Below are 26,817 nucleotides of genomic sequence, written 5' to 3'. Positions count from 1 at the left end.
AATACAAACAGTGACCAACAGTGCTAAATTCTAAGTGTCTGAAACACAAGTAACACAGGGCACTAGAAGGGCAGGCAAAGAGGAGTAAAGCAACATCTCAAGGACAGCTGGTGCTGATGAGACGGCTAAGGCTAAGTTATTTAAGAAATCTCTGGGAAGTATTGCCTGAGGAGATGAAATGTGCTACGGTAAACTTCCAGTCTGCCCGATATGCTGTGCCGACTAAGCTGTAAGTAAAAGAGATGATGGTGAAAGACAAGATGAGTCGGAGGTCTTGGGCTAATAAGATACTACACTGTATCTTGAGCATTGCCAGGGGGACCATAGGTCAAATCAGCACATTGAAAATCAAGTGAACAGATGCAAAAAAACCTATGTCATCTGATGTATTAAAGGCTGTCATAGCTGCCAATATTCCCAGGTCTAGGAGATTACCCGACTACAAAGGGTGGTAGCAATTATGACACAGTTAAATGTTAAACAATGTCTATTAGTATTACGCCTGTGCCCAACAAAAGAAACCCCCCACATATAATACCATATGGCAGCTCTGGGATCACTAGTGGCCAAACCGAATCAGTGAAGCGGTATACACTGAGTGCAGACAGGTGGTGATGGTGGTTCCAGGGCATATTTGACCTCAAGTGTAGAGACACGAAAGGGTGGTCGCTTGCTGCGGAAGATTTGAATGTCAAGGGTCTGCACAGAGCCTAAGCAGGACGACCATTCAGAATGCTGGAGATTTGTGTGCAGATTTCTTGACAAAAATGAGAATCAATGGATTCAATCTGAAAAGGGAAAGAAGGTACTCCCTGCCCTACAGTGCGATGAGGGCTATAATGGAATATTTACATGTTGTCAATCATTCTCCGCTACGAAGAAACTGTTGGCAAAGGCCTGCACTCAGTTATTAGATCAAGCCTAGAGCAGCGCTGCTCTAGGAGATGACCTTTAGAAATAGGTCTGCCCTTTTCAAGCACTCAATCTTGTGTTGGAATCCACCTTGCGGGAGCGAGCAGTGTCGTGCAGGGGCCATCTGTTTTCAATTAGCGTGGCCACGCGCGCTTGTTGATATTGCTCTACTATCGCTCCCTTGCCTGTCTCACCCTCGCCCTCCCTTGTTTTTTAGAGCTTTGCAAATTGAACATCTTTCTAACTATGTGGATGATTTTAGGGTTGCCGTTTGGCACCAGTGGAAGGGCCTCATTTAGATCACTGATAACTGGAATTCTTTTTGCCACTGTGAGTTTCCCACACTGCCCGCCAGTAGGATATAAATAATGTTTGAATTGCGAGAAAGTGTGCAGAAACTATTCTCATAATATCCTGTACCTTTTCTGCGCTCTGCCAAACTTGTGTAATTTTGCAAAGGAAGTTATGTGGGAAAAAGTATGGGAAATGGAGTGCGTAGCCAATAAAAGATAATGTTGCATAGAAAAAGAAACGTACTGCTACAGTGGAGGATGTGGTGGTGAGCAAGCAAGTTGCCAGGAAGGAAAGAAATCCATTTTGCTGACTGCACTGTACCAGACACTGATAAGCACAGTGCAATTGCCACTTCAAAAACAGAGTAGAAGAAAGTTTTGAGTCCAGTTGTGATTTTTTTTGTGTGACATGTTTGCAATATCCTTTGAAATACAAAAAAATTGTAAGAAAGTTAAGACACAATGGTGACTGTTTTGTCAGAAGGGAGATAAGGCAGAGACTGCATCCAAAAATTAGGACAAGTGCCATTCTTTGGGGATGATGTCTGATCAGTTCTTATGGGGTGGTTCTGTTAAAAATCGCCATTAAGTTTGTTCTATTCAAGTTAAGTAGTGCATTTGTGAACCAGCCCCGTTCCAAACAGCAATACTAAAGAAATGCCGTCTGTGTGTTGTGCCCTGGCACCCTTTTGGCTGTGGAAACTCGGGCACTTACTGAACAGCGGCCTGCACCACTGGGATTATGCCCACTGTGCCCCTGTACCTTTTTGAGTGTGGAAGCCGATGCCTTGATGGTGAGAAGTGCCTACATCCCTTTCAAGCAGTGCACAGTGCCCCACACTCGTCTGATAGTGGAAAGTTGTATGTTTTAGTAAACTGTGCCCTGCGACAAGGCGAATTTAGGCACTATGCCCTTGCACCCTTTCTAATGTGAACCCCCTAGTGAACAGTTACCTGCAACAATCTTAAACTGTGCTGTGTGCCCCCGCACGCTCCTTGATGTTGGCCCTTATGTATTTTAGTGAATTGTGATCTTCTCTATATCTGCACTGCTCCCTCACACCCTTCTGCCTGTGAAACTTCCGAGTGCCAGTGAATGGTGCCCTGCGCCTTTACAATGCAAACAAGCATTGGCATAGCCAATAGGTCTCGCCTTTGGGACGGGAAACAACCTTCACCACGCAACCTTTACAACGTATGCCATTACATTGCATGTCGTTGCAATGCAAAAGGTGTGCAGCAGTGGGTAGAAGGTGTTGGATTTTACTCCAGCACCTTCCCTACTGTTGCACACACTGGAGTTGGAATAGAAGATTAATCTATTTCAACTTCCAGGGCCCCCGAACAGAAAGTCGGAGTAAAGGTTTGCTTTGCAACGGCATGCCATGTAATGGCATGCGTTGGGGTGTCACATATCCCTTTGGGACCTTATAAGTGTTTAGCTATGCAGCAGTTGATGTTGTTGCACCAAGGATATTGTGCTGCATAACTAAATACTTGTAAGGTCCCAAAGACGAGACCGATTGGCTATGTCAATGCTTGTTTCAATTTCCTGTTTGTTGTATCACAGAAAATCCCAATAAAAACCTATTTTAAAAAACAGAACTATGCCCCACTGAAACTACAATAATACAATCACAGCAGCAGTACAACCTAGAAGGTTATAACTCTACATATGCAAGATGACAACTACAGCACCGCAACCACATTTCAAGAACTACACTAAAACAATAATGCTAAAGCACTGGCACTACTACGTTATCACTATTACACGAACACTACTAGACCACATTTCAATGAGCATAAAACCGAGAATGCTATAAATATATTAGGCTGCATCAGAACATCACTAAAACACTACAACAATTTTCTAACATCAAATTGGCAACTCTACAGCACTATATCAATAAAACAGTAATATAACACAGCTACAACATTACCATAAGAGTATGGCAATACCACTACAGCATTAGCACTAACACCATTGCAACACAACAACTCTACAACTACACTCGATCCTTTCAATACAGTATCCAACCACTACCAACTCTATTTATGCCCACACCTGTAGTTCTTGATCACTTTCCATGTTTGTATTTAAGTTGTAAGTCAAAAATAATGTTCCTTCATGACTCGTTTTTTTCACAAAAGGTATTACGATGGCATTATGTGGAAAAATGTCAAACACCGGTTCCAAAGCAAGCAATGCTTTTGTTATACAAAAAGCTGTTGCAAAGCTAAGATCCCTTGATGTATGCTGATGTGTCTCAGTTCAATATTATATGTAGTATAAAGGTGATAAAATAAAACCAAGTGCAACTATGCAGTTGTCAGTGTAAGGCGATGGATGAGTGAAAAACAGCAACAACAAAAAACTACATAAAAACCAAATATTCAATACAAAGTTATTCAGAAAGATTTTTTGCTTACAGACTGTTATTATAATTTCAACAGCGTTTCAACCCCTGCTGCCAAAATGGGGGTCTCTTCCTCAGGACATCAATGCTTTGAAAAAAGTTGAAGGCACCAAACGGGTAATTAAATGACGGTAGAATGTAGAATCCCAAACATATTGAACAGAAACAATCAGTTGATGGTTCTGGAAACAGGTGGAGAATGAATCTAAATGTAGGTGATACATCTGTAGTACAGAAGGTCAAAACAATCAGGAACTACAGGGCCATCCAAATTTGACAAAGCCTGGCTCAGGAAATTCATCCAGTAAGCACACCTCAGAGGGTACCTCTGGCAGTTTTACTTTATAACAGGAGCATTAACGGCAGAACAACTGATATTTGACACTTTTCCACAATAGCAAATCCTAATACCCCTTGTAAGAATAAGTCTTGAGAGAACATTGTTTTTGGTTACAGCTCCCAACGCCTTGTCCCAGAATACAGGATAGCTTAACATGTATGCTAAAGAAGGCAGCAAGTTGGGCAAATGATGTAAAAAAAGAGTGCTCCCAGGAGTCACGGAATATGGAATGGCTAAAGCATCGTTTCTAGTCCTACCAGAAGATGGTGCAAGTCCTAAAAGTTAGGAAATAGAATATGTCTCTTTGTGCTATCAGTTAGTAACTTTTTCTTATTTTATTTTCTATTTGTTTCAGAAACAGATCGTGAGACGTTGGGGCCTGTTTACCATCACTACACAAGTGATCTCATCCGATCTCCGATCCCAGACCTGACAGCTTTGAGCTATGATCCATGGCCTCTGTAACACTGAAACTGCGGAATGTTCCAGCTCTGGCTTTTTTAGGGAGGATAATGCACATATTCACAGACACCGATACAAAGACCCATTGCACCATGAATCTATCATATCTAACATGCTGAGGAAGAGCTTAGTGAAAACAGGAATGGACCGAAACGTCGCACTTTCATCCAGAGCTCAAGGGAGATGCTCCTCTGCAGAGTGCATCCAGGAGGATGGAGAAAATAGCATTTCATCAAAGGAAGGAGGTTTACATTCTCCCTCACCCCAGAGGCCGTCACCCTATGTGTATGAAGCTGGACAGCTCTTCAGCCAGCACTTGCAGGCCAAGAGGGCCAGGGTGGAAAGCATCATCAGAGGGATGAGTTTTGCTCCAAGCAACACCAGCCTTGGCATGGAGAGAATGGAGGAACAGCCAGTGATGAAGGAAGAAGAAAATCACGTGGAGAGCAAGCGAAAACACAGGCTTGCATCACCAATAAGCCACCTCCTCATAGAATCAACAAGGCCATCCTGGGGAAGTAGTAAAGAAGAGGAATGCCAACAGCTGAAGAAGCAACTACGGGCTTTACAGAGGCAGCTCAGGCAACTGCAGAAGAAATTCGTACAAGTCCATGAACTTAGCGATTCTGATCCGAGTCAGCAAAGGACAGAAATAACTAGGCAGATGACTTTAAAGGAAGCATCCTTGAATCATAGCGACAAACACCCTTTTTTTGATGACTATCAAGATCTTGTTTGGAGCCCTGTGTCAAAGATAAAAGTCTTGGAGGGAGAATCTTTGCGCAATGTGAAAAAACTTTCCCAGATATTGAAACAAGAATTATCAAGTGCAATCACACAGACAGTGGACGCTGTGTTTAAGGAGTTTCCTTCACCATTGGGGCAAGTGGCCCTGAAGCGCAGCACTCCAGATGCACCAATCCCTGCTGAGAGTGATATTGCCTCTTCACTTCCCAGAGAAGTGTTCCTTGGAGGACATCCCAGCAGAAGGAATTCTAATAGCTCTTGTAACAAAAATGGTGTCGGCTCCCCAACAGAAACCCAGAGTGAAGCTTTGTCCCTTGTCATGAACAAAAGCTTAAACAGTCCATCACCTCCCAGGAGCCCAAAACTGGCTAGCAGACCTTACAAGTACCCCCACATCTCTCTGTCATATCCATTGACTATGGCTCCACAGGTGCAGGAAACCCATATTCTCAGCCACTTACTTGGATTCAACCAAGCAGGCCAGCTCAGCAGCTCAGCTAGGGTCCCTTCCACGTCATCAGATAGGTCCTCTCCAGGATCAGTGGATTTACCTTGGGAGACAGTTCCTCCAAGATCAGGAACAAACTCATATCACATGAGCCACCAGCCCTACGAGCTGCCCTTCAGGTCCAACTCATTGGAAAGCTATGGTCTTACGCAACCGAAGACGGAATGCACAGACATGCACGGGCTGATGGATGGAGCCTCTTACAATACAATGAATGTATCCTTTGAGGACACTGGGGCTTGGGAGTCATGGTAGTGCTTGTCAAAGTTTCACCTTTGAAGACTCCTGTATTACCCTGATTTAGGTCTCACTTGAAAGAATTACATGTCCGAGTGTGGTCATTTTGTCATTCAGTTTCCCCTTTTCTAAATACTACTGCAGCCTTCTGAGGCTTCCTGGTTGCCTTTAGACAATCAGGCGCCTCTTGTTGTATCAAAAGTAACATAGGAATTTGGAGTATAGCTCATGAAAATAGATGTTTAGAGAGAAATTAAACGTAATCAAAGTAAATGTAGCAAGGAATGAGCTACAAAAAGTAGCTGGGAGAGGGAAGGAAGTGTACCACTGAAAACCTCGTGCGACCGGATAACAGCAGTCCAGGTTTTTGATCATGTCTTAACCTTACAATCTTAGCACTTCAGCCAGTTTACCAGTGCTGTGCGCTTAAACATCCGCACACCCAGGTCCTAAACGATAGATTGCAGTACAAGTAATCACCTCAGTAAGAGGCAGTGTAGCTTTGCACAGGTAGACTGTGGTGCAGAACTAGGGAACGGCTGCCCATGAGTAGAATGGGGCACAGTGTCTTGCCAATAATTAACTCCGTGGCTGAGCTGGGTGCTGGTTTCACATGGACTAACGGGTGCATGGTGCAGTGCCATGCGCTGGCATTGGTTGGGAAGAGTGTGTGTCAGTGGAAACCACTGGCTTCCTTGAGCTAAACTGTGAAGAAGTGTGTGCTGTGGTTCAAGAGGACTGATGGAAGAGTAGAGCACCCTGTGGTACTGATACATTGTTTCTGCCTTGGGCCATATTTTAATCTGCCTCAGACTCACAGGCATCGTCGACAGAACATCCAACATTCCAAAATGCAGTCAACAGGCCAGAGTATTCTTATTAAAATAAAGGTGGGTGTGTCATTTATATATGTATAGAAGTACACTATTTATTTAGAGGGTTCATATAGTCCATGTGCTTGCATGATGGAGTACAATTTCAAATGTTCCAGAAAGTTGCTTGTTTCCATAAGCGTTCTTGTCGCAGTTGTTGTCCGCTTGGTAGCCTTTCTACTTTTTCATGTGGTGATTACTTCATGTTTCAGAAGTGTAATAGTAGAAGTGGTTCCTCCAGGCCATTATAGTTATATAATAGCAGGGGTTTAGGACTTTGTACATGCTCGATGCTGGCACTCAAACTATAGTGACAACAACAGGGGAGAGGTCCGTGAAAGTGCATTTAGTCTTGTAAATATTGTGCATGTATTGTCCTTTTTTCTGTTATAAGTTTTCGAAAAAGATAAAAAGTATAAAATAATAGACACAAAGTAAATATTGTCTTAGGGAAGTCACAATAAATTGGTTTCTTTCCCTATCAAAGTATTGATTAAGTAATTGTGGTGTGGGCACTGTGTGTTTTTGCGGCACTCAAACTATAGGCAGGCGAGTATTTCAAGTTGAACTTGAAAGCCTCCAAACACATCCTTAAAGAGGGAAGTTTCCACAACCTTCTCAAAATAGTGGAAGTTTGGTTAGTGCATCAAAACTGGCTTCAATTTGAGTGGTGTGTTTGGATTTTTGTTCAGGCACGTCACAGGATGTCAACCATTGCATATTAATTGGAGCTATTCCCCAGAAATCTTTGTACACTGTGCGCATAAAAAGAGATATGCTGCTGGTGTACTGGAAGCCATTGAAATACTTACAAGTTGGGGGACGGGGCGGGGTCAAACGTTAATGCATTTTTTGTTGTAGTACATATTGACTGTCTTATTCTGGAAGATTGCACTTTCTGTATCTCAGCCATGGTAATGCTTTTTCAATTTTTTTTATTTGAGCATAAACAAACCAGCTCATTACATAAAGCGAACCATTTACAAACTCTTCAATCTCATTTTAGAAATAGACAATAAGTAAAACGAGTTTCATAGTCCATTTGTGCATGATAAATGTGGTACAGAAAAAAAGAAGGTTAAAAAACCTATAGAATATTGAGTTGCATATTTAAAATGTACAGTAACAAAAAGCGCCACGGTAATGCTTACATGGGTGATGTTACAGTACTTCAACCTAAACTGGACTAAAGATCTTCTTAGTTCATCCCAGTTGTCAGCCTCTCGCGATGGTAGAATTTTGCTTAGCAAGGAGATTTAGAAGTTTGTACTTCTGACTACAGCATTGATTCTGTGGCCAAATGACAACCTTACCATTAAATAAGACTTGCAGACGTTTCACTGTGTTTTAGTACCAATGCAAGGATCTGTTGACTTGTGGTTCTGTGTGGACTACTGAACCTTCAATAAGGTAACCAGAACCGATCCACAATCAATTACCAGAGATGATAAGCTTGTAGATCAGTTGGGTGCTGAAAAGTATCTGAGCACTTTGGATCTGAACAGTGAATACTGGCAGATCACTTTGGCCCCCAAATGCTAAGAAGACAGCAGTTTCTATGCCAGAGGGGCTATACCAGTATAAGGTGATACCCTTTTGATTGAAAAATGCACCTGTCAATTTTCAGCGCCTGGTGAACCATGTTCTTGCAGGGTTGGAGGTGTTCTGGGTGGCCTATTTGGATGATAATGTGGTGTTCAGCAGTTAATGGAAGGACCACCTGTAACAGGTGTTGACAATGATATAAGAGGCAAAACTGACCATCAAGGCATCTAAGGGCCTAATTATGAGTGGCTCATTATTTATTGTCCTGTGCGTGAACCCATTTTTATGCACTGGATGGAATTAAGAGTTTGGTTTTATTTAATGCATCCAATAATTATCGAACGCACTATATGATCCAACATTCATTACATTGCAACAGGTCAAACCTGCCGAAATGTAAACAGGGAAAACATATAGTATTTACCATTTCATGCGGATGTTGGTGTGTTAAACCCCAAAAACCACATGTTATTCCCTATAAACTCATAATAGATGTTATTTATCGCACTTGATAAATACATACCCCGTAGTATTGTTTTTATCAGAGGCAATAAATAACACCTTAACTCCTAATCAGCTCATTAGTGTCAGGTGGGGCAATCCTCTGTAGTCTACCTTGGGCATAGGGTGGGGAAAGGGAAGATACGCCTGTTGGAATGCCACAATTCAATCTGTGATTGAGAGGGTGGTACCTACTACCCAGACTGAAGTGCGGGTCTTTTTAGGACTCACGCAGTGAATAATAGAAACTTTGTGATAAACTATGGAAGTATACCTGTCCAATTGACTGATTTGACCTAAAAGAAGCTTTCCAGGAAAGTATTATTGAATGCAGAGTGTGTCAAAAGGGATTTGAGGAACTGAAGAAGGAACTATGCACTGCATCTGTACTTAAAGCACCTGACTAAAGTCAGCCTTTCATTCTACAGAAGGATGCCTCTGACAAAGGAGTTGGAGCGGTATTAACTTACCTGGATGTCAAAGGTAGAGAACATCTGGTAGCCTTTATCAGTAGGAGATTACTACCCAGAGGCATCCGGCAAGAGCAGAACTCGGCGGCTGTTCAGAAGAAGTGCTTGGCCATAGTTTAGGCCTGCATAAGTTCCACCTATGCTTGTTTTTCACTTTGTTTTTAGTGCCCACAGATCATAAGCCACTGAAATATTTGATGGCAATGAAGAGAAAGAATCCCAGGTTGTTGAGATGGTCCAATTCTTTGCAAAGGTTAGACTTTGTGGTGAAACACAGAGCTAGATTGAGCCATGGGAATTTTGACAGATTTCCACTAGTTTTTACTAATCCAGACTCCCAACCTTTCCAGGTTAGGAGCTGGTTCGTTTGTTGGGATGGAAAAGTCTTCTGCATGGTAAAATACATCTACCCCTGCCCTGAGTGCCCAACTGTATGGTTGCCTGCATCCCTAATGCTGATTTTTGCTGTCATAGGCAAACACACATCATGTGTGTGCACTATGACATCGGCCTGTCTCTTGGATTGTGGTCTCGTTGGACTGGGCAGGATGCCCAAAGCACTACCCGTATAGTGATGTAAGGCTACTGCCTTCACCAAGGAGTTCAGTAGACCACGCGCAATGGTGGCAGCATACCGCGTAGTGAACAGGTCCTTTTTACCCTGAATCACTGAAGTGAGGCCCACATGCTCACTCACATTTTTAAAGTTTAGCTGCTGTGTGCTTAACTCACCCTTGGCCTACATCATGTAGATGTAGAGTGCTGCAAATACACATGTTACGTTATGTTATAGAGTGAGGATGGGAGTCCAGGATTAACCTTTTGATGCACAAATCACTGTGGCTGACATCCAGGTGTGAACTTTAGTCACTCCCGGGGCCTGTGTTTTGGATTATCAGCTTCAAAGTATCTTCTGCTGTAACAAATAGCCATTCAAGAGGGAAGAAGAGAAAGAAAAGTGAATACTTTAAAAGCAACAAAACTCAAACATAAAACTTCGAAGACTCAGACCCTAAATCATATTTGGTGTCTAAAAAGGGACTGTTAGGGGCAAGGTTAAGATACCAAAATGTGGCATTAGCCAAGCAGCCAAAGAAGCTTCATGAGCAGGGGAAGCTCTGCAAGACGTCTGGCAGTGACCAGGACTGGGGGGGGGGGGGGCTGCTAGTCTCCCTGCTGGGTGAGGGAACATCACTCCCAGAAACCAAGACCACCTGCCCTGAAGCCTAGAACACCAGCATGCTTGCCACGACCACTGTGCCCTCGTGAGGAAGATCAGAGCATTGGAGGGCGGGTGGTCTAGTGGGGAGTCTTCCAAAAGGACTCCCTGTGTGAGGAGACAGCTATGCTTTGATGAGGTTGGTGCCTGTGTGCAGGATTGATTCGCTGACCGCAGTATGCTAGTAGAGGGCCATGGTGGACTGAGCCGTGCGTTGAGCGCTGTTGTGGGAGTGCCAAGCCTGTACTTCCTCATTGGTGTGACCCCCATAGGGGGCCATAGTTGAATTAATTGTTTAACCAGCATGACAGGACACCTTAGCAATGACCTCGTAAGCCAGGAGGGTGTGCTGTGGTGTGGGGAATTGCACCAGAGGAGTTGGTGTTGTGTACGGAGGTAACGCAGCAACCCCATTTACCAAGAAGAGTTGCTGGTATTAAGTTGCCAAAGAGTCAAGATCGACCCTAAAGACCTTTTAGGATGTTGAAGAAGACATTGCACCCTCGTTGGGCTCTGGTAGGGAGTTGGAAGACCAACCTCCCCAAATGTGGGAAAGACTGACTTACCAGGTCTACACAGACTGGTAGCATCTACGGTCACTAGAGAAAGTCAACAGAGCCACTCAGGAGAGATTCTGAGCCTGCTAGGTGCTGCCTCATGTACTGCAAGCAGTCCAACTTTGCTGAACAAAATCACAGCTTGTAAGGACCCACGGTCAGATCCGCGTTGACACGTTGACCACTTCTGTGCTGCAGGAGTGGGTAGGACCTGAATCAGGCTTTTTGGGTCCTGATGGACTCATTGGCACCTCAGACACTTTTGACTAATTCCTAATGAATCAAAGGGAAAGTCTTGAACCAAATCGGCGTTGCAGCGCGTAATGTAATTCGTTTTATTTATTTATTTATTTATATACTACACAACTCTGTTTGCCCGCATTCTGGAGTTTACTACCCCCCCACCCTGCCCTTTCCCCGCCCCAATGCCCCACAGCACTCTATCGAGGAGCCGCCACTGATTAGAATCCATCAGCAGTAAAGTGTCAAAGTGTGCCTCAAGATCTAACCTTATCACCACAACCCTTTTATATATATATATATTCACTGAAAAAACCATAGGTTATAGACCATATATAGTTAGGAATTCGCATTTACAAAACCTTATTTTACTCACACAAAACCATTGAAATTCCATATATAGTTAGTTGCACTAACTATATATCGCGCACCCGCAATCCACTGCTGATGATGTCACATATTACATCATTCATGACATGGTCAGTGACATCACTGATGACATCACTGATGACATCTCAAATGACATCACTGATGCCATCTCAAATGACATCACTGATGACATCACTGATGACATCTCATTTGACATTACTGATCACATCACTGATGATATCATTCATGTGATAATACGATGAACCTCTTCAGACTCTAATATAACCTTAGATACAATCAGTGTAAACAGACACTCACAGACTGTCACTCATCCATGGAGTTACTCACACACCTAGTCAGTCATGCAAAGAATCAATCACACCTCCATTTCCTCAACTATACAGTTATACAAACTTTACTTATTCAAACATATACTAACACATATTTACTCTCTTATACAATCCCTGATACAAGTTCACAATGATCCATACAGCCACTCACACATTCACTGGCTCTTATGCACAGTTATTTATATATGTCAACTCTCACATGTACTGTGTTTTACATATGTACTTACTTTGACATGTAGCACTGAGATATTCATTCACTCACCAATACACTCATGCACACAGTCAACCGCCCATACAGCTGTTACCACATGCACTTTTGAAACCATACATCTAGTGAATCAACTGCTCACACATCTATGCACAGAGTCATACACCTCCCAGCCACCCACACACACACTCAGTCTCCCATACAAATACTTGGGCAACCAATCAATAACCCATATAGTTACTCATATAGCTACTTATCAACACATGCAACAGTTTACAGAACAACAGACATAATGATGCACAAATTAAGACAGTTTAGTCACTAACCCATGCACTCATTGAGACACATTTAATCACTCACTCATACAGTCAGTCATGCACCTAATAAATCCTTCATCCAGACACTTATACATCCACTCATTCTTCAATATGTAAGACATATTTTAACTTTACAGAAACATACAGTCACTGGATGTTGTCATCAGTGATGTCATCAGTGATGTCATTTGAGATGTCATCAGTGATGTCATCAGTGATGTCACTGACCATGTCATGAATGATGTCATATGTGACATCATCAGCAGTGGATTGTGGGTGCGCAATATATAGTTAGTGCAACTAACTATATATGGAATTTCAATGGTTTTGTGTGAGTAAAATAAGGTTTTGTAAATGCGAATTCCTAACTATATATGGTCTATAACCTATGGTTTTTTCAGTGAATTTTCAAGGTTTTGTAAATGCTAATTCCTAACTATATATGGTCTATAACCTATGGTTTTTTCAGTGAATTTTCAAGGTTTTGTAAATGCTAATTCCTAACTATATATGGTCTATAACCTATGGTTTTTTCAGTGAATATATATATATATACATACATATATAAACATATATAATCTGTATATCTATATAAATACAAACATAAATGCATGCATACATATACTTATATGCATACAGATGCATGTTATTTACATGAAAGTTGAAAAAACACTAATAAAAGCAAAGCTAAAAAGCCATCTCCTTACAAACAGAATGGCTTTAACTTAAACGAGGGCAAGATCTATTGCATTTTCAATGCTTGTTTACTTTGGTTCCATCAAGAAGGCATACAGATGTGTCACACATTTGCCATAAATTCTGAATGTTAGCACTCTAGTTGCACATTAGATCACTGTAGTAAAGCTACTGCTCACCAGGGACGTCTGCTGCTGGTATTCAAAGTGCATGTTTCAGTCTGCATGTCAGAATTTTTTTAATGAAATAGAAGAGGATTTGAGAAGTCACTCAAAATGATCCCTAATTTTTCTTTCTGAAGCACTAATCATACTTTCTATGGCAAAATTAACCCCCTCATGTTGTTCCTTTTTAAATTGAGTGTTTTCAGACTTACCACTTCATTCCAATCAAGATGGCTTCTGGTGTGCCATACCTTTGTAATAAGTAGGACTGTTAGCGCTCTAGTTGTTCTTTAGAACACTCTGGGACATTCTGTCATTGGGCTATACTTGGGCTACATCTGGGTGATATTTGGGCTACATTTGGGCTCTTTTGTCTCTGGTGGCCATTTTGGGAGACTGCATGTCAGAATTTTTTAATGAAATTGAAGAGGGTTTGAGAAGTCACTCAAAATGTGCCCTAATTTTTCTTTCTGCAGCACTAATCATAATTCATATGGCAAAATATACTCCCTCATTTTGTTCCTTTTTAAATTAAATGTTTTAAGAGTTACCACTTTATTCCAATCAAGATAGCTTCAGGTGTGCCATACCTTTGTAATAAGTAGGACTGTTAGCGCTCTAGTTGTTCTTTAGAACACTCTGGGACATTCTGTCATTGGGCTATACTTGGGCTACATCTGGGTGATATTTGGGCTACATTTGGGCTCTTTTGTCTCTGGTGGCCATTTTGGGAGACTGCATGTCAGAATTTTTTAATGGAATAGAAGAGGATTTGAAAAGTCACTCAAAATGTGCCCTAATTTTTCTTTCTGCAGCACTAATAATACCTTCTATTGCATAATATACCCCCTCATGTTGTTCCTTTTTAAATTAAATGTTTTAAGAGTTACCACTTTATTCCCATCACGATGGCTCCAGGTGTGCTATACCTTTGTAATACGTAGGACTGTTAGCGCTCTAGTTGTTCTTTAGAACACTTTAGGAGGCTGCAGTAGAGCACAAAGGAATCAACTGGCAGTCTCTGTCCTTGTTGGATGTACAGGTTTTACTGAGAATGTCAGACTTCATTTTCACATGACTGAGAAAGATAATGTGAATTTACAGAAAATATGCTTTCAGTTTAGCTTATAGATCCCCTTCCAAACCACTGTGGGAAAATCATGAGATATTAGTTTTCTTTCAAACAATATTCATGATATCACAGCAGAAGGTTTTTTCACATGGTAAAATCACCTTAGAACCCACCACAATTCCTAAAACGAGTATGGTACCATCAACAAATGATTTATAATGTAACTAAAGTCCTAAAACCCTCTATTAACTACAATGCTTTTTAATGAGGTGCTATCATGTATATTGGTCCCAAGATGGCTGCCAACACTTCTTGGATGAAGTGCTGACAGCCAATCAGATCAGATGTGTGGTTAGGCTCCCCCCAGATATATATCTTTTTTTTAACCTAAATTACTCAAAATCCACTGGAGCACATATATTGAGACCTAGCAAAGGCACATCGGGCTAACAGTCCCTACAATTTTGCCAAGTTTCGTGCAAATCCATTCAGCCGTTCGAGCTAAAAGTGAGGCCAACCGCCCTATGGAAATTAACATGGGAAAAACGCGTTTTGGGACCCCCCTTTCTTCTCGGCCCCCCCTTGATGAAACCCCCCCAAATTGTCAGGGGCTGCTCAGAAACAAAATGTTCCATTTTCCTGAAAATTTCAGCCAATTCCGTCCACAAACGCCAAAGTTATTAGACATAGAATTTTCAAAAATCCCATAGGGAAAAAATCCTAACTATATATACCTACTGGCGACCGCCAGTAGGTAATATATATATATATATATATATATATATATATATATATATATATATATATATATATATATATATATATATATATATATATATTCCAACATCTCCCCCTGCGGAAAGAAACGGAGCCGCACACGGTACTTCACTTTTTAGCCGTTTTAATTGAAAGGGGACAACAGGATTGGGACTTGTTCTGACGCGTTTCGTTTCCCCATGGAAACTTTTTCAAAGAAGTGTCCTGCACCAAAAGAACATGCCATAAGTTCCACAGCCCGATGTTTTAACTTATATTTCATTTCCTCCGATGGCACAACTATATGAAATCACTTCCTTCTTGTTGCTGCATTCTGGGGCTTGTGGTCCAAACGGCTGTTCGTGTTTCAAACCCTCCAGTGTAAGCATGAGCGAATTTTGCGGATCTCGCGTTCGCGAATTTTGCGGATTTGCGGATTTGCAATCCGCAATCCGCGAATTCCCGCGAATTTGCGGATTTTTTTTTTTGTGTTCGCCCGTGTTTCTGCCAGTTCGCGAGGGTTTTTACAATTTCGCAATTTGCGAACTTACCTGTCGGGTCGCAAGTTTTGCGAACTTGTTGTTTCTACGTGTCCAGCCTGTTTGGGACACTCTTCTTCATCACTGCCACTCTCTGTCACCACTGCCACTCTCTGACTACTCATGCCACCCTCTGGCCCACCCATGCCACCCTCTGTTTCATCACCACACCCTCTGGTTGTCCAGTGTACATTATTTTCGGCAAAGCAAAGCACACCTTCCCTGCCTCAAGTGACCTGAATTAATTTGGGGCTGATTAATGTGTCACAGAATATTTTTTTAGCTGGCACCTGCTTCCTTAGTGCGCCCTGATTAGTGATCTTTTGCACTTGCTAAGTGCTTTCATTGTTGCAAAATTAGTTACAACACCTGCCCTGCCCCAACTGACAATAATGAATTAGGGGCTGATTAATGGATTTTAACTTCCAGCCTGGCTCCTGCTTGTCTCCCTTAGCTGTAATTCAGGACCTTTGTGGCATATGTGTAACTATTCTGAGGTTCAGAGCAGGGTCACATAATAGTTTCAACTGGCAACTGAACTCTGGAGGGGCCCCTCAGGAAGCACTACAGGAAATGGCTACTAATGATGAGCCTGAACTTTTGAACCTGGTAAGTAGTTACTTTCAGTTTTGCTAAGATCGTATTTCTGCAATTTTGCACTTATTCGCGGGGCGCGAACTCACGCGAACAGTGCGAGCAGTGCGAGCAAAATCCGCTGCTCGCGGATTTGCGGATTTTGCGGGAGATTCGCGAATCTCGCGGATTGCGGATTTCCCGAAAATCCGCAAAATCCGCGAGCGGAACGGATTTTCCGCCCATGCCTACTCCAGTGGGTGGTGAGTTGAATCCTGTTGTGTCAGTAATCCACTTTGTTGGCAAGAAGTTTCCCCATGTCAGCCTACTTTTGAGACTGACTTAGGACCAATACCGAGGTCCAGTCCTCGGCGGCACCTCTCTCCCGATCCGTTTTATCGAGTCCTGCACTTGGGTTCGAGTTGGGAGAGCGTTGGCGCTCTTGTGGTGGTGGTTTGCTCTTCGGCGGAACCAGGCCGATATTAATGTTCACAACATCTCCCCCTGCGGAAAGAAACTGAGCCGCACACGGTACTTCACTTTTTAGCCGTTTTAATTGAAAGGGGACAACAGGATTGGGACTTGTTCTGACGCGTTTCGTTTCCCCATGGAAACTTTTTCAAAGAAGTGTCCTGCACCAAAAAAAAAACCCCACCCTGCCCTTTCCCCCGCCCCAATGCCCCACAGCACTCCATCGAGGAGCCGCCACTGATTAGAATCCATCAGCAGTAAAGTGTCAAAGTGTGCCTCAAGATCTAACCTTATCACCACAACCCTTTCATATATATATATATATTAATCCAAAGTGATCCTTCAAAGCCTGAGAGCGCTCGACAGCGTGTGCACTGCCCAAGAGCTGGATCCAAGCCCCAAAATTAATTTTTGAACAAAGGGGGCGGCACAACTGGATACTAAATTCAGCTTTTATTCACACAAACACTCCACCAACGCGTTCCAGCCTCACGGCTTTTCTCACGGTCAGTGAGTCCTTCCTTGCAAGGAAGGACTCACTGACCGTGAGAAAAGCCGTGAGGCTGAAACGCGTTGGTGGAGTGTTTGTGTGAATAAAAGCTGAATTTAGTATCCAGTTGTGCCGCCCCCTTTGTTCAAAAAAAAAAAAATATATATATATATATATATATATATATATATATATATATATATATGTATTTATATATATACCCAATGGCTCTCTTGAATGAACAATACCACCTACAATTCCAGCGGGTTAAAGAGGTCTGTTAGAACAGATTTACTAATGAGAGACGAAAGAGTTTCCTTTGCTTTCACTAAGCCACGGTTTTAGGGCTGAATTCTTTGGACTGTGGAAGGAAAGACATTTGTGTAGGTTCGATTAGGGGAAGACATCTGTCATGTGCTCCTCTATCTACTCAGAATCCCACCTGCTTCACTACTAGGGGACTAAAGTATCCAACTGACAATTAGGGAAAAGATATGTATCTTCTGAAGACTCTGCGGAGAGGTTTAAGCATTGGGTAGTCAAGGATGTTGAATGCTTCCAACAGATCCAATGTTTAATTGGATGTTTGGACGTCAATTAAAGTTGCTTTAGATCCTCTGTAAGGACACGATCTAGATTTCCTATTGTCAGGTGAATGGTGGTCTTCCATATGCTCTTGTAGTTGAGGTGTGACTACTTTTTCCAAATTTGAGAGAAAATGGATACAATTGTTATGAAGTGAAAGTTTCTTGGGTCCTGTGCATCCTATGAGGGTTTTTATCAAAAGAGCTACCAAGATTCCTTCAGCACAGAAGAAGTAGATCCCCCCCTAAATGATACACTAACAATGTCTTGTATGAAGAGAGTAAGAACCTCATATCCAGGGCCGGACTGGCCGTAGTGGGCACGGGCATTTCCCCGGTGGACCGCCAGGGTGTGGGCCAGTTTTGGGCCCCAAGGGGGCCGTTTTTGTTACAGGGCCGTTTTTGCAGCATAGCTGCAATATCGGCCCCTGTAACAAAATCGGCCGAAACCGGCCCTGGCAAATAGATTGGCCACACCCCCAACCCTCCGGGAGCTGGCTGAGCACTTTGCCAGGGCCAGTTTTGGTTCCCAGTCTTGCCCTGCTCATATCCCTCTTTATCTAGCATAGAGGGGGCATGGCTATTCTGGGCCGGAGGAAGGACTAATGGCCGTGGTCCCTACAAGTGAAATGTCTTTGAAGCAGAAACTGTGGAAGCTCCGTCCCATTGCCGGCTTGGCTTTGATAGATGTACACTCTGCTTTAGGAGAGGTGATGTAAGCTGTAATCAATTCAGTTTGACAGTTTGACCTGGAAGTACTGTTGCACCACATTCCACCTACTAATGTGGGAGTCTGAGCTGTTCAATGGGAATTTTTGGATCTGCTAAGTCCTTGAAGGATTGGTAGAAACCTTTAATAGCACTCAAGAGTCCTTTGTTCTTTCCAGGCTGTCCTCCTAGCGTTTAGAATGGCTTTTTATAAAACCTTCTGGCATTGTTAAACGTTTAGCTTTCGTAGGTGCTTTCAGCCAGCCAGGCCTATACAGTCTTCTGACCTTTATCTGAACTGGTTTAACGTCATCATTGGTACCTCTTTTACAGGGGTTACCGCTGGATAGGATGGTGGACCAACAACTCTAGATTGCGTAATTAACCCACCATCAGTTCTGATGGAGTTACCTCCTCACGATGGAAGAGTAGGTTTCCAACATCAAGAGACCCACCATCTGCCAAACTAAAAATTGGAGGTTATTGCTTTTGCAGAGTGTAATAGTAAATCTACCATTCTTGAACTATCTATCATATGTATCCTCCTTTAAATGAAGTCACTTGTTGTTTGTTTGTGGTAAGGTGGGAGTTTGAGAAATTCAATTGATCATGTGTTGGTGGCTTTTGTTGGTAGGGTATTTTTCTATCTTTTCTTCCTTGACCCACCCACACCTCCAGGAGGGTTTGAACCCTGGTCACTTGAAAAAAGCAAAGCTGATGTTCTTCTTCACCCGCTATCCAAGCTCTAACGTCCTGAAAACCTACTTCCCGGATGTCAAGGTAATAGTGTGTTTCTTTTAATGTAACTGCTATATGTGTACAATGCAAATGTAAGTTTTAATTATGGATCCTCAGTAGATAAAAGCACATGCAATATAGTGGAGAGGCCCCTTCACAATACATGTGATTGGTAGGTACATGTTGGAGGCACACACAACAAGCATTCATTTTGGCATTTGCATAGTGAAATGGTCGTACTGGGGGGTCTCTATTCACACAGTCCAGGGCCATAATAACCAGTCAACTGTAACTCTTAGAGGACTGCGAGAATAAAGGCTACAGGTCCTGCCTATCAAGCCATCATGCTCAACACAAGCCATAAAAGTACCAGTAGCGGCTCTGGAGGGAGTGCTGCAGGGCGGTGACTCATTGGCAGGGGAGGGGCAGGGTGGTGTGGGGCAGTAAACTCCGGATTATGGCCCAACTGAGGTAAGTATACAAATATATAAATAATACAAATTTTGTTGCGCTCCCTGCATCGCCAAATGCAATGCAGCACTCGCAATGAAATTCGTTTTATCTATATACTTACCTCCATTGGGCTATAATCCGGAGTTTACTACCCCCACCCTGCCTCTCCCCAGCGTCACCGCCCGACAACACTCCCTCCAGGAGCCGCTACTGAAAAGTATAATATGTGTGTTATGTCCTCATTGTGGTTTGCGGTGCTGGGGGAATGGTAAACTTGCATTCAGGGCCGGTTCTAGGATTTGCGAGGCCCTGGGCTAAAAAGTTTTGTGCGAGGCCCCTCTAATGCGATAAGTGGCCCCTTGCAAGGAGACCATTCACAGACACTGTGGGAGGCCTATTGTCCAGCATTTTGTCGCCCCCCCACACTTTTAACTTTGAGCCCACAAGCATTTCTCACACCTTCAGTCCGATAGGTGTGAGAATTGCTTGTGGGCTAAAAGTTAAAACAATGGGGGCGACAAAATGATGGACAATGGGCCTCCCACAGTGGCTGTGAATGGGTCTCCTTTCAATTGAAGGGAGCGTCTCCCTCCCTTATGTATCCAGATAACATCCCTGAGAGGCCAAGGGAGGGGGCCCCTCCATTTCAAGGAAAGGTGACACCTTTCTTTGAAATGGATTGCCAGGGAACCGACAGGACACATCACCAGTGCGTGGCCCCATGCTGGTGGGCTGAGTGTGAGGCCCTGGGCAGCTGCCCACGCTGCCCATGCCTAGCGCCGGCCCTGCTTGCATTCCATGCTACCGTCACCAGAAAATCAACAACAGTACAATGCAATTATAAATGAAATCCCATGGAATTGATAGTTACCTTATGGGACCGATGTTTCCAGTTGTAAAAGCCAGTTGGTCCCAATGTATATATTCATCACCTGCTCTGAGCAGGTGATAAATGTGTACGGGTACTTCTGGGTGAAGGGTGTAGGGGGTGGAGAGGGAAGGGAAGTAGAAGAAGGGGGAAAATGTGGGAAAGAGGAAGATGTTTACTAGGAGGGGGAGCATAAAAAAAATGTGCATGATGCTTGACTGCTACTGCGGAGTGGACTTCCATGAGTTGATTCGGCTCTGCCTGACTCATAATGAGGGCCCTAGTGTCTATGTCAGTTTAGACCTTTCTTATAAAAGGACACTATCTACTCTCCCACAAAATAGTGGCATGCTCAATCCTAGGGGTGGTCCTCAGCAGCATCTACTGATGCTCAGAGGGCTCTCCGAGATATCTTTTTTTGTTTTTTGTCAGATGTTCTTATGGGTAGTCTTGATTATTCCAGGTGCACTCATGGGATCTAATACTACTAAAAATTGTGTATAAGGGGGATACTAATATTTGATGTATTCAATAGCACATGCTTTAAAGCAATGTAGATGGGCTTGGTTGATTATGCTGTCCTTGCCTATGCTAATTAGTCAGTCAACACGTTTCTGCCTCTGTATCAGGAGCAGGAGCATGGGTATTTTTCAGCACCATCTAGACCGCTCCCTACCTTTAGTTCCTGTAGTTGTTTCCTAACCTATCCTAAATGGAAAAACAAAGAAGGAAAACAATCTGATTTGTTATCTTACTTGGTCATTTAGACACACGTAGATAAGTCATGTTGCCAACAGTGACTAACTGAAGCCCACTGAACCGTGATAATTCCTGCATTTTACTACCCCAACAACAGTCAAGGGGGCCATTTTCATTGCTTGCACCAGGGCCCATCGAATCCTTGCAAAGCTACTGGGAAGTACCACATATGGTGCCAAGCGAGAGCGGGACAGGGTTGTGAATCAGGCCTGCCTTTCTTTCAAATAATGAATCAGCACCGACAGAGTAAGAATCAAAAGGAAAGGAACACCATGGTGGTAGGAATGAAACAGAGACGAGAGGACCGGATGAAGAGTAGCACCATGCACCTTGAGAGTGGACAAGTGGTCAGCATTAGAGAGCGGTGCCAAAAGCTGCGCTACACGTTCCGAGATGGCAGGGCGAATTTACAAAAAATAATATATTTATCATAGTGTAACAGGATGCTGGCATCTAATGGCAGCCTTTCTAAACAAAAAATGTGGAAAAGATCCCTAGCCTGTTTCAAGTTCACCCACCCCATCTTAAAATTTAATTTGGCCATTGGTATTACACACACCACAAACTGAAGTGTTTACTAGCACATACATAATCGATAGCCCACTCTATGGTTCACATTTAAGTTTCTATGGAAGGTAAAGACTTAATAAGCATCACAGTGGCTTAGCTCTTCACCTGACAGAACAGACTGACATTCAGGGGAAAAAACTCAGGTTGTTGGAAGTTTTGATCCACCATAGGAAGAGTGGGTAAAAGTGAAGTAAAACTGTGTCACTAACACGCTGAAAACAAATGCATTGAAAGGACTTTTTATTCATCAAAGCCGCCTCAAACAGTGTTGGCCAGTCCGCCATGCTGCGGTGGCACTGCCGACTAATTTGCATATTTTTGTTTTTCAAAGAAAAACCGTGCAAGCTGGGACGGTGTAGGAGATTGAAAAAAAACTGTATCGCTGATGCACTTGAGGTTTGTCCCAGCGAATGAAGGACATGATTTTTTTTCCCTGTCTTGACAGTAAAGAAACATATCCAGGGGTAAAACAGGTGGCGAGGAACCAAAATGGCCGCTCTAAACTAGGTGGAGCGTTCAGCAAAATTTTAGGAGTGTTCAGGCTCCGCATGGGAGGTCGCGCCCTCGCATCGGTAACTAAGGCAGCATTGACCGTCCTTCAAGATGGAGGATGCCAAGGTGGGCAGGCGGGACAGCAAAGGTTTAACAGACTTCATGACTTCTCGCCTTGTCCAAGTATTCCTACCCGTACTGGAAGGCTTATGCAATCCCCTGTGTTGCTATGGGTATGGCCCTCCTGGTACCAAATAGTGGCATCCTACTAAAGGAGGATGCTGCATGTACATACCTGCGTAAAACCTCCTGTGCTGATAACAGTGCAAAGAGGGGCTTCTGCGCCAGGCTGAAATGTACTATGTTCTACCGGTTGTCTTGTAATGGGCAGTTTTACCGGTCTGACCTTCACTTATCGTAAAAATGATCCTGTCTAAACACTGATCTATACTTACACCTACAATTCCGAGTAAACTGCAGTATACCACCAATCCCCTCAATGATCTTGAAGATTTTTGCGTTTGGGAAGAAAACGTGTCATTAAGGATGAAGAGCCGAGGCACTAGCAGCAGGCCACAACCCCTGCACTAGTGCAATAGACACAGCTCTTTTTGGGAGGAAGGGTGACATGCTTGTGGTTGTCAAGAAACTCATGGCTCCTTCTCATTGGAGGCAAAACACAAATACTAACACAGAGCTATGGAAGAAGACCATATTGTGTGGGATTATTGATAGCTGGCTTTGTTGTAAGCACACCAGTCTCTGTACACCCTCTATCTATCTATCTACTGTTACAAATACTTATTAAGTTATAATTTGATTATTGACTACACAACTTTATTTTTCATGCACATTTTTAAAGGTTTTTTTGTACATCCATTCAAAAATTACAGTGTAATGGAAAGTATTGTGCCATTATCCTGTTTTCAAATTCTGATCAAACACAGTAAACAGTTTTATTTCGGTTGGGTAAGAAATATGACACTAATGATGTTCGATGGCAAAAGGCGCAAGTTAAGGCACAATCTTGATTTGGCAATTCATCTGATTGGTCTGTGATCTTGTAAATGCACTGAACCTCTTAATACCAGTCTATATATGTTTACAGAAATCATTTGTACCTTGGATTGGCCTGATGTGCATTGGATATTTAAGATGATATAAATAAAGATAGTCTCATTCCATTTGTGTTGTGGTCTAAAGCCTCGTGGTATGGTGAGACTACCCTGTGCAGTGCTTCACTGCCAAATACATACATAGATGAGGATAAAGGCTAATAGTGTTCTTTCCTATTTAGGGAGATTATACTTCTGAACTGCAGCTCATTGTGCTATGTTTCAAATAGAAACATTTTTCTTTTTCCTAAATAAATTAATAAATATAGATTCTTGGAATCCAATAGTGGATCCCTGTTTTGCTGTTCTAGTTTGTGCACACACTCTAGGCTAAATTCAGCATCAATCACATGATATGTATATTACGTGTTGTGTGGACTACCTGAACATAGAACTTCTGTTGTATTTTTATCTCTTCGATATTCTTTTTTCTTCGCTACTGCTTTATATCTGTTACACCTGAATTTACTGCATTGCATATAAATGCTTCTTCGTCATATTCATGCACTTAAAGAGTTGCAGTTTGTAATTTTTAGAAGGGGCAGTTCATGTAAAATACATATGCTTACATTAATTTAGTTATCTCCACAATCTAATATAACCAACAACGGATTCAGAACTCTGCTGCCAGACTACTCTTACATATAAAGCCACACGCCCACATCGCCCCTGCCTTGAAGACCCTACATTGGTTACTGGTTGCCAGAAGACCCACATTCAAGATGCTTTGTATCACCCACAAAGCGATACATGGAACAGTACCGCTCTTCATCAGGGATAAAATCACCAAATACATTCAACAATGGGACCTCCACTCCAGATTGGCACCTTGCCTCAAAATCCCACCATACAAGAAAAAATCCACAGTTGGCACATCTTTCTCTGTTCAAGCAGCCACACTATGGAATTCATTACTCCCAAACAAGAGATCCAAAGATAACTATCTTATTTTCAGAAGACTACTCAAGAGTTGGCTCTTTCCTATATAACCACCATACTTAAAAATGTACAGTGTATCCCTGTGTATAAAAACAAAAACATTTAATTTGATTATATGTATGTATCTAGATATGTGTATTTCTTGATATAAATATGTATAATATGTACTTATGTATCTATATATTTATCACTTTGTTCCTAATGTAAAAAAAAACTTTGACTCTCTCCAATGCAGTACCCTATATATTCTAAACCTCATTCCACTACTATGATCTCCAAAATAACCCTTTCTAGACTCTTCCATTCTCGGACCACCCCAAACCTCATTTTAATACTATGATCTCTCAAGCAAGCCTTCCAAATTTTTCCCTCACCTATCCCTCCTTTGAGTCCTCCCAAAACTCATTTTACTACTATGATCTCCCAATAAACACTTTCTATACTCTTCCCTTTTCTATTCCCCAATCTTTGTTTCAATCCAACTAACAGACTCACATGTCCACTGCTCAAATTAACTGAAATTTTCACTATACTAATCCACCACTAATCATTTTCGGGTTCCGGAGTAAAGTGCTACTAGCCGAAAAACACCTTGAAGTCTTGTGAGTGGTAGAAAGCGCTATATAAATACAATCGCAATACAATACAAAAGCTAAAGGGGTGGAATTTTCCCTTCCACCACTAGTTGGGCTGGGGATCATTGGAGTCATGCAACACCCAGTGCATAACTGTAGCATATGTAGACATCTGGCTGCGGGACATGCAAGCAGTCCTTGAAGGGCTCACCAACACAGACACTAAGTGAAGATTCAGGAGACGGAGTAACTTAACTCTCGTACCCTTCCACATGCTGCGATCCATTTGAAGGCAGGATCAAGGTTGGTAAATGACCAAAAATTTGAGAAAGTCAAACTGAGATTCTTGACCTCATCTGATTTTTACCCACCAGATTCTTCCCTCATAGAAGTCTTCCCTCATGGGACATCCTTAAGAATTCCTCACAGTATCAGATTTCTTGCTCATCTAGGGTGGTGGGTCGGGTTCCGGTTTTTGCATGTAGAAATAGGGGTTCTCCTTCTGAAGCACTGTTCTCTCCACAGTTCAACCGTTGCATCACCTCCCAGCTCATCAAGTGGTTCAGCAACTTCCGGGAGTTCTACTACATCCAGATGGAAAAGTTTGCACGCCAGGCAGTTGCAGAGGGCACAACAGTTGCCAATGACCTGACGGTGGGACGCACCTCTGAGTTGTATCGCACCCTCAACATGCATTACAACAAGGCCAACGATTTTCAGGTAAGGGCATACAACTTTCTAGGTCATGGAACAGTGATAACATGGCACAGGTATAACCCACCTAGAGAGGCAGCTCACTTTACTTGTTCCAGGCCATCAGACCAGTACATCCAGAGTATGTAAATGTACAGCTGATGGAGACCCATACAACCAGTGACCTACCTGTGAGATCAATGATCGATGTAAGTCTGAGGTTTCCCAATAGCCACTGAAATTTACTAAAATATATGGTGTGGGAAGGGCAGGGAGAAGCAGGAGTGGGGTGTTATGCACTGGTAGAGAATTCAGTGGGGGTGTTAACAGTATCAATGGGCAGGAATGTAATACTTGAAAACTAAACACCATTCATGGTATCACTAATGTAGAGAATCATAAATAAGGACTCGTATTGCAGCATTATTGACTACAGAGCCAGTAATACCACCTAGTTAAAAGGGGAAACATCCTTTACCCCGCAGGCAGTACCACAACCTGCCTTTACTCCGCAGTCACTAAACCATTACCACGCATTTCTTTACCATGCAAGTTGTTACAACAACTTGCTTTAGAGGGGACGTTGTTGGACTGGTATTGTATTTTAAGTCCAACACCTTCCCTACTGACACACTAACTAGAGTTGGAATAGTAATTTATACTATTCGAAAGTCCAGTGCCCCCGTAAGGTAAGTCGTAACGACTTGTGTGGTGAAGGAACACTTGGTAACGTCGTAGTCGGGTAGTGACTGCGGAGTAAAGGCATGCGTTGGAAATGCATGCAGGGATCTGTCATACATCCAGTTAAAACCTCTCTTCTAACGTAGGGCCCGAATCACAGACAAGTGCATGCATATAAGGAGGAGAGGACTCAATATCTGATGTTATTAGGTCATTTCAAGGTCAATAATGCTGATTATACATTTTGAAAGTGCACTATTCCAGCAACAACAATATATATTTTTTTTTATTGTTGAACAGAATACTTCTGGAGATTA

At 42.6% G+C, this 26,817-nt stretch overlaps 1 protein-coding gene across 1 annotated transcript in view; it reads left to right on the top strand.

Moving 5' to 3' along the window:
* Nucleotides 1–4,334: 4,334 nt before the first annotated feature.
* PROX2 (prospero homeobox 2) overlaps nucleotides 4,335–26,817 on the top strand; it is a 96,718-nt gene continuing 74,235 nt past the window's right edge. Inside the window, exons 1-3 of the mRNA XM_086936610.1 lie at nucleotides 4,335–5,895; nucleotides 19,296–19,397; nucleotides 25,652–25,846. Of these exons, the coding sequence (XP_086792736.1) occupies nucleotides 4,408–5,895; nucleotides 19,296–19,397; nucleotides 25,652–25,846 (1,785 nt within the window). The 5' untranslated portion in view covers nucleotides 4,335–4,407. The remainder of the gene's footprint in view (nucleotides 5,896–19,295; nucleotides 19,398–25,651; nucleotides 25,847–26,817) is intronic.

Source organism: Lissotriton vulgaris, chromosome 9 (assembly GCF_964263255.1).
Source record: "Lissotriton vulgaris chromosome 9, aLisVul1.2, whole genome shotgun sequence".
NCBI lineage: Eukaryota > Metazoa > Chordata > Amphibia > Caudata > Salamandridae > Lissotriton > Lissotriton vulgaris.
Note: the sequence above shows the minus strand (reverse complement) of the source record. Positions and strands in the feature narration are given on the sequence as shown.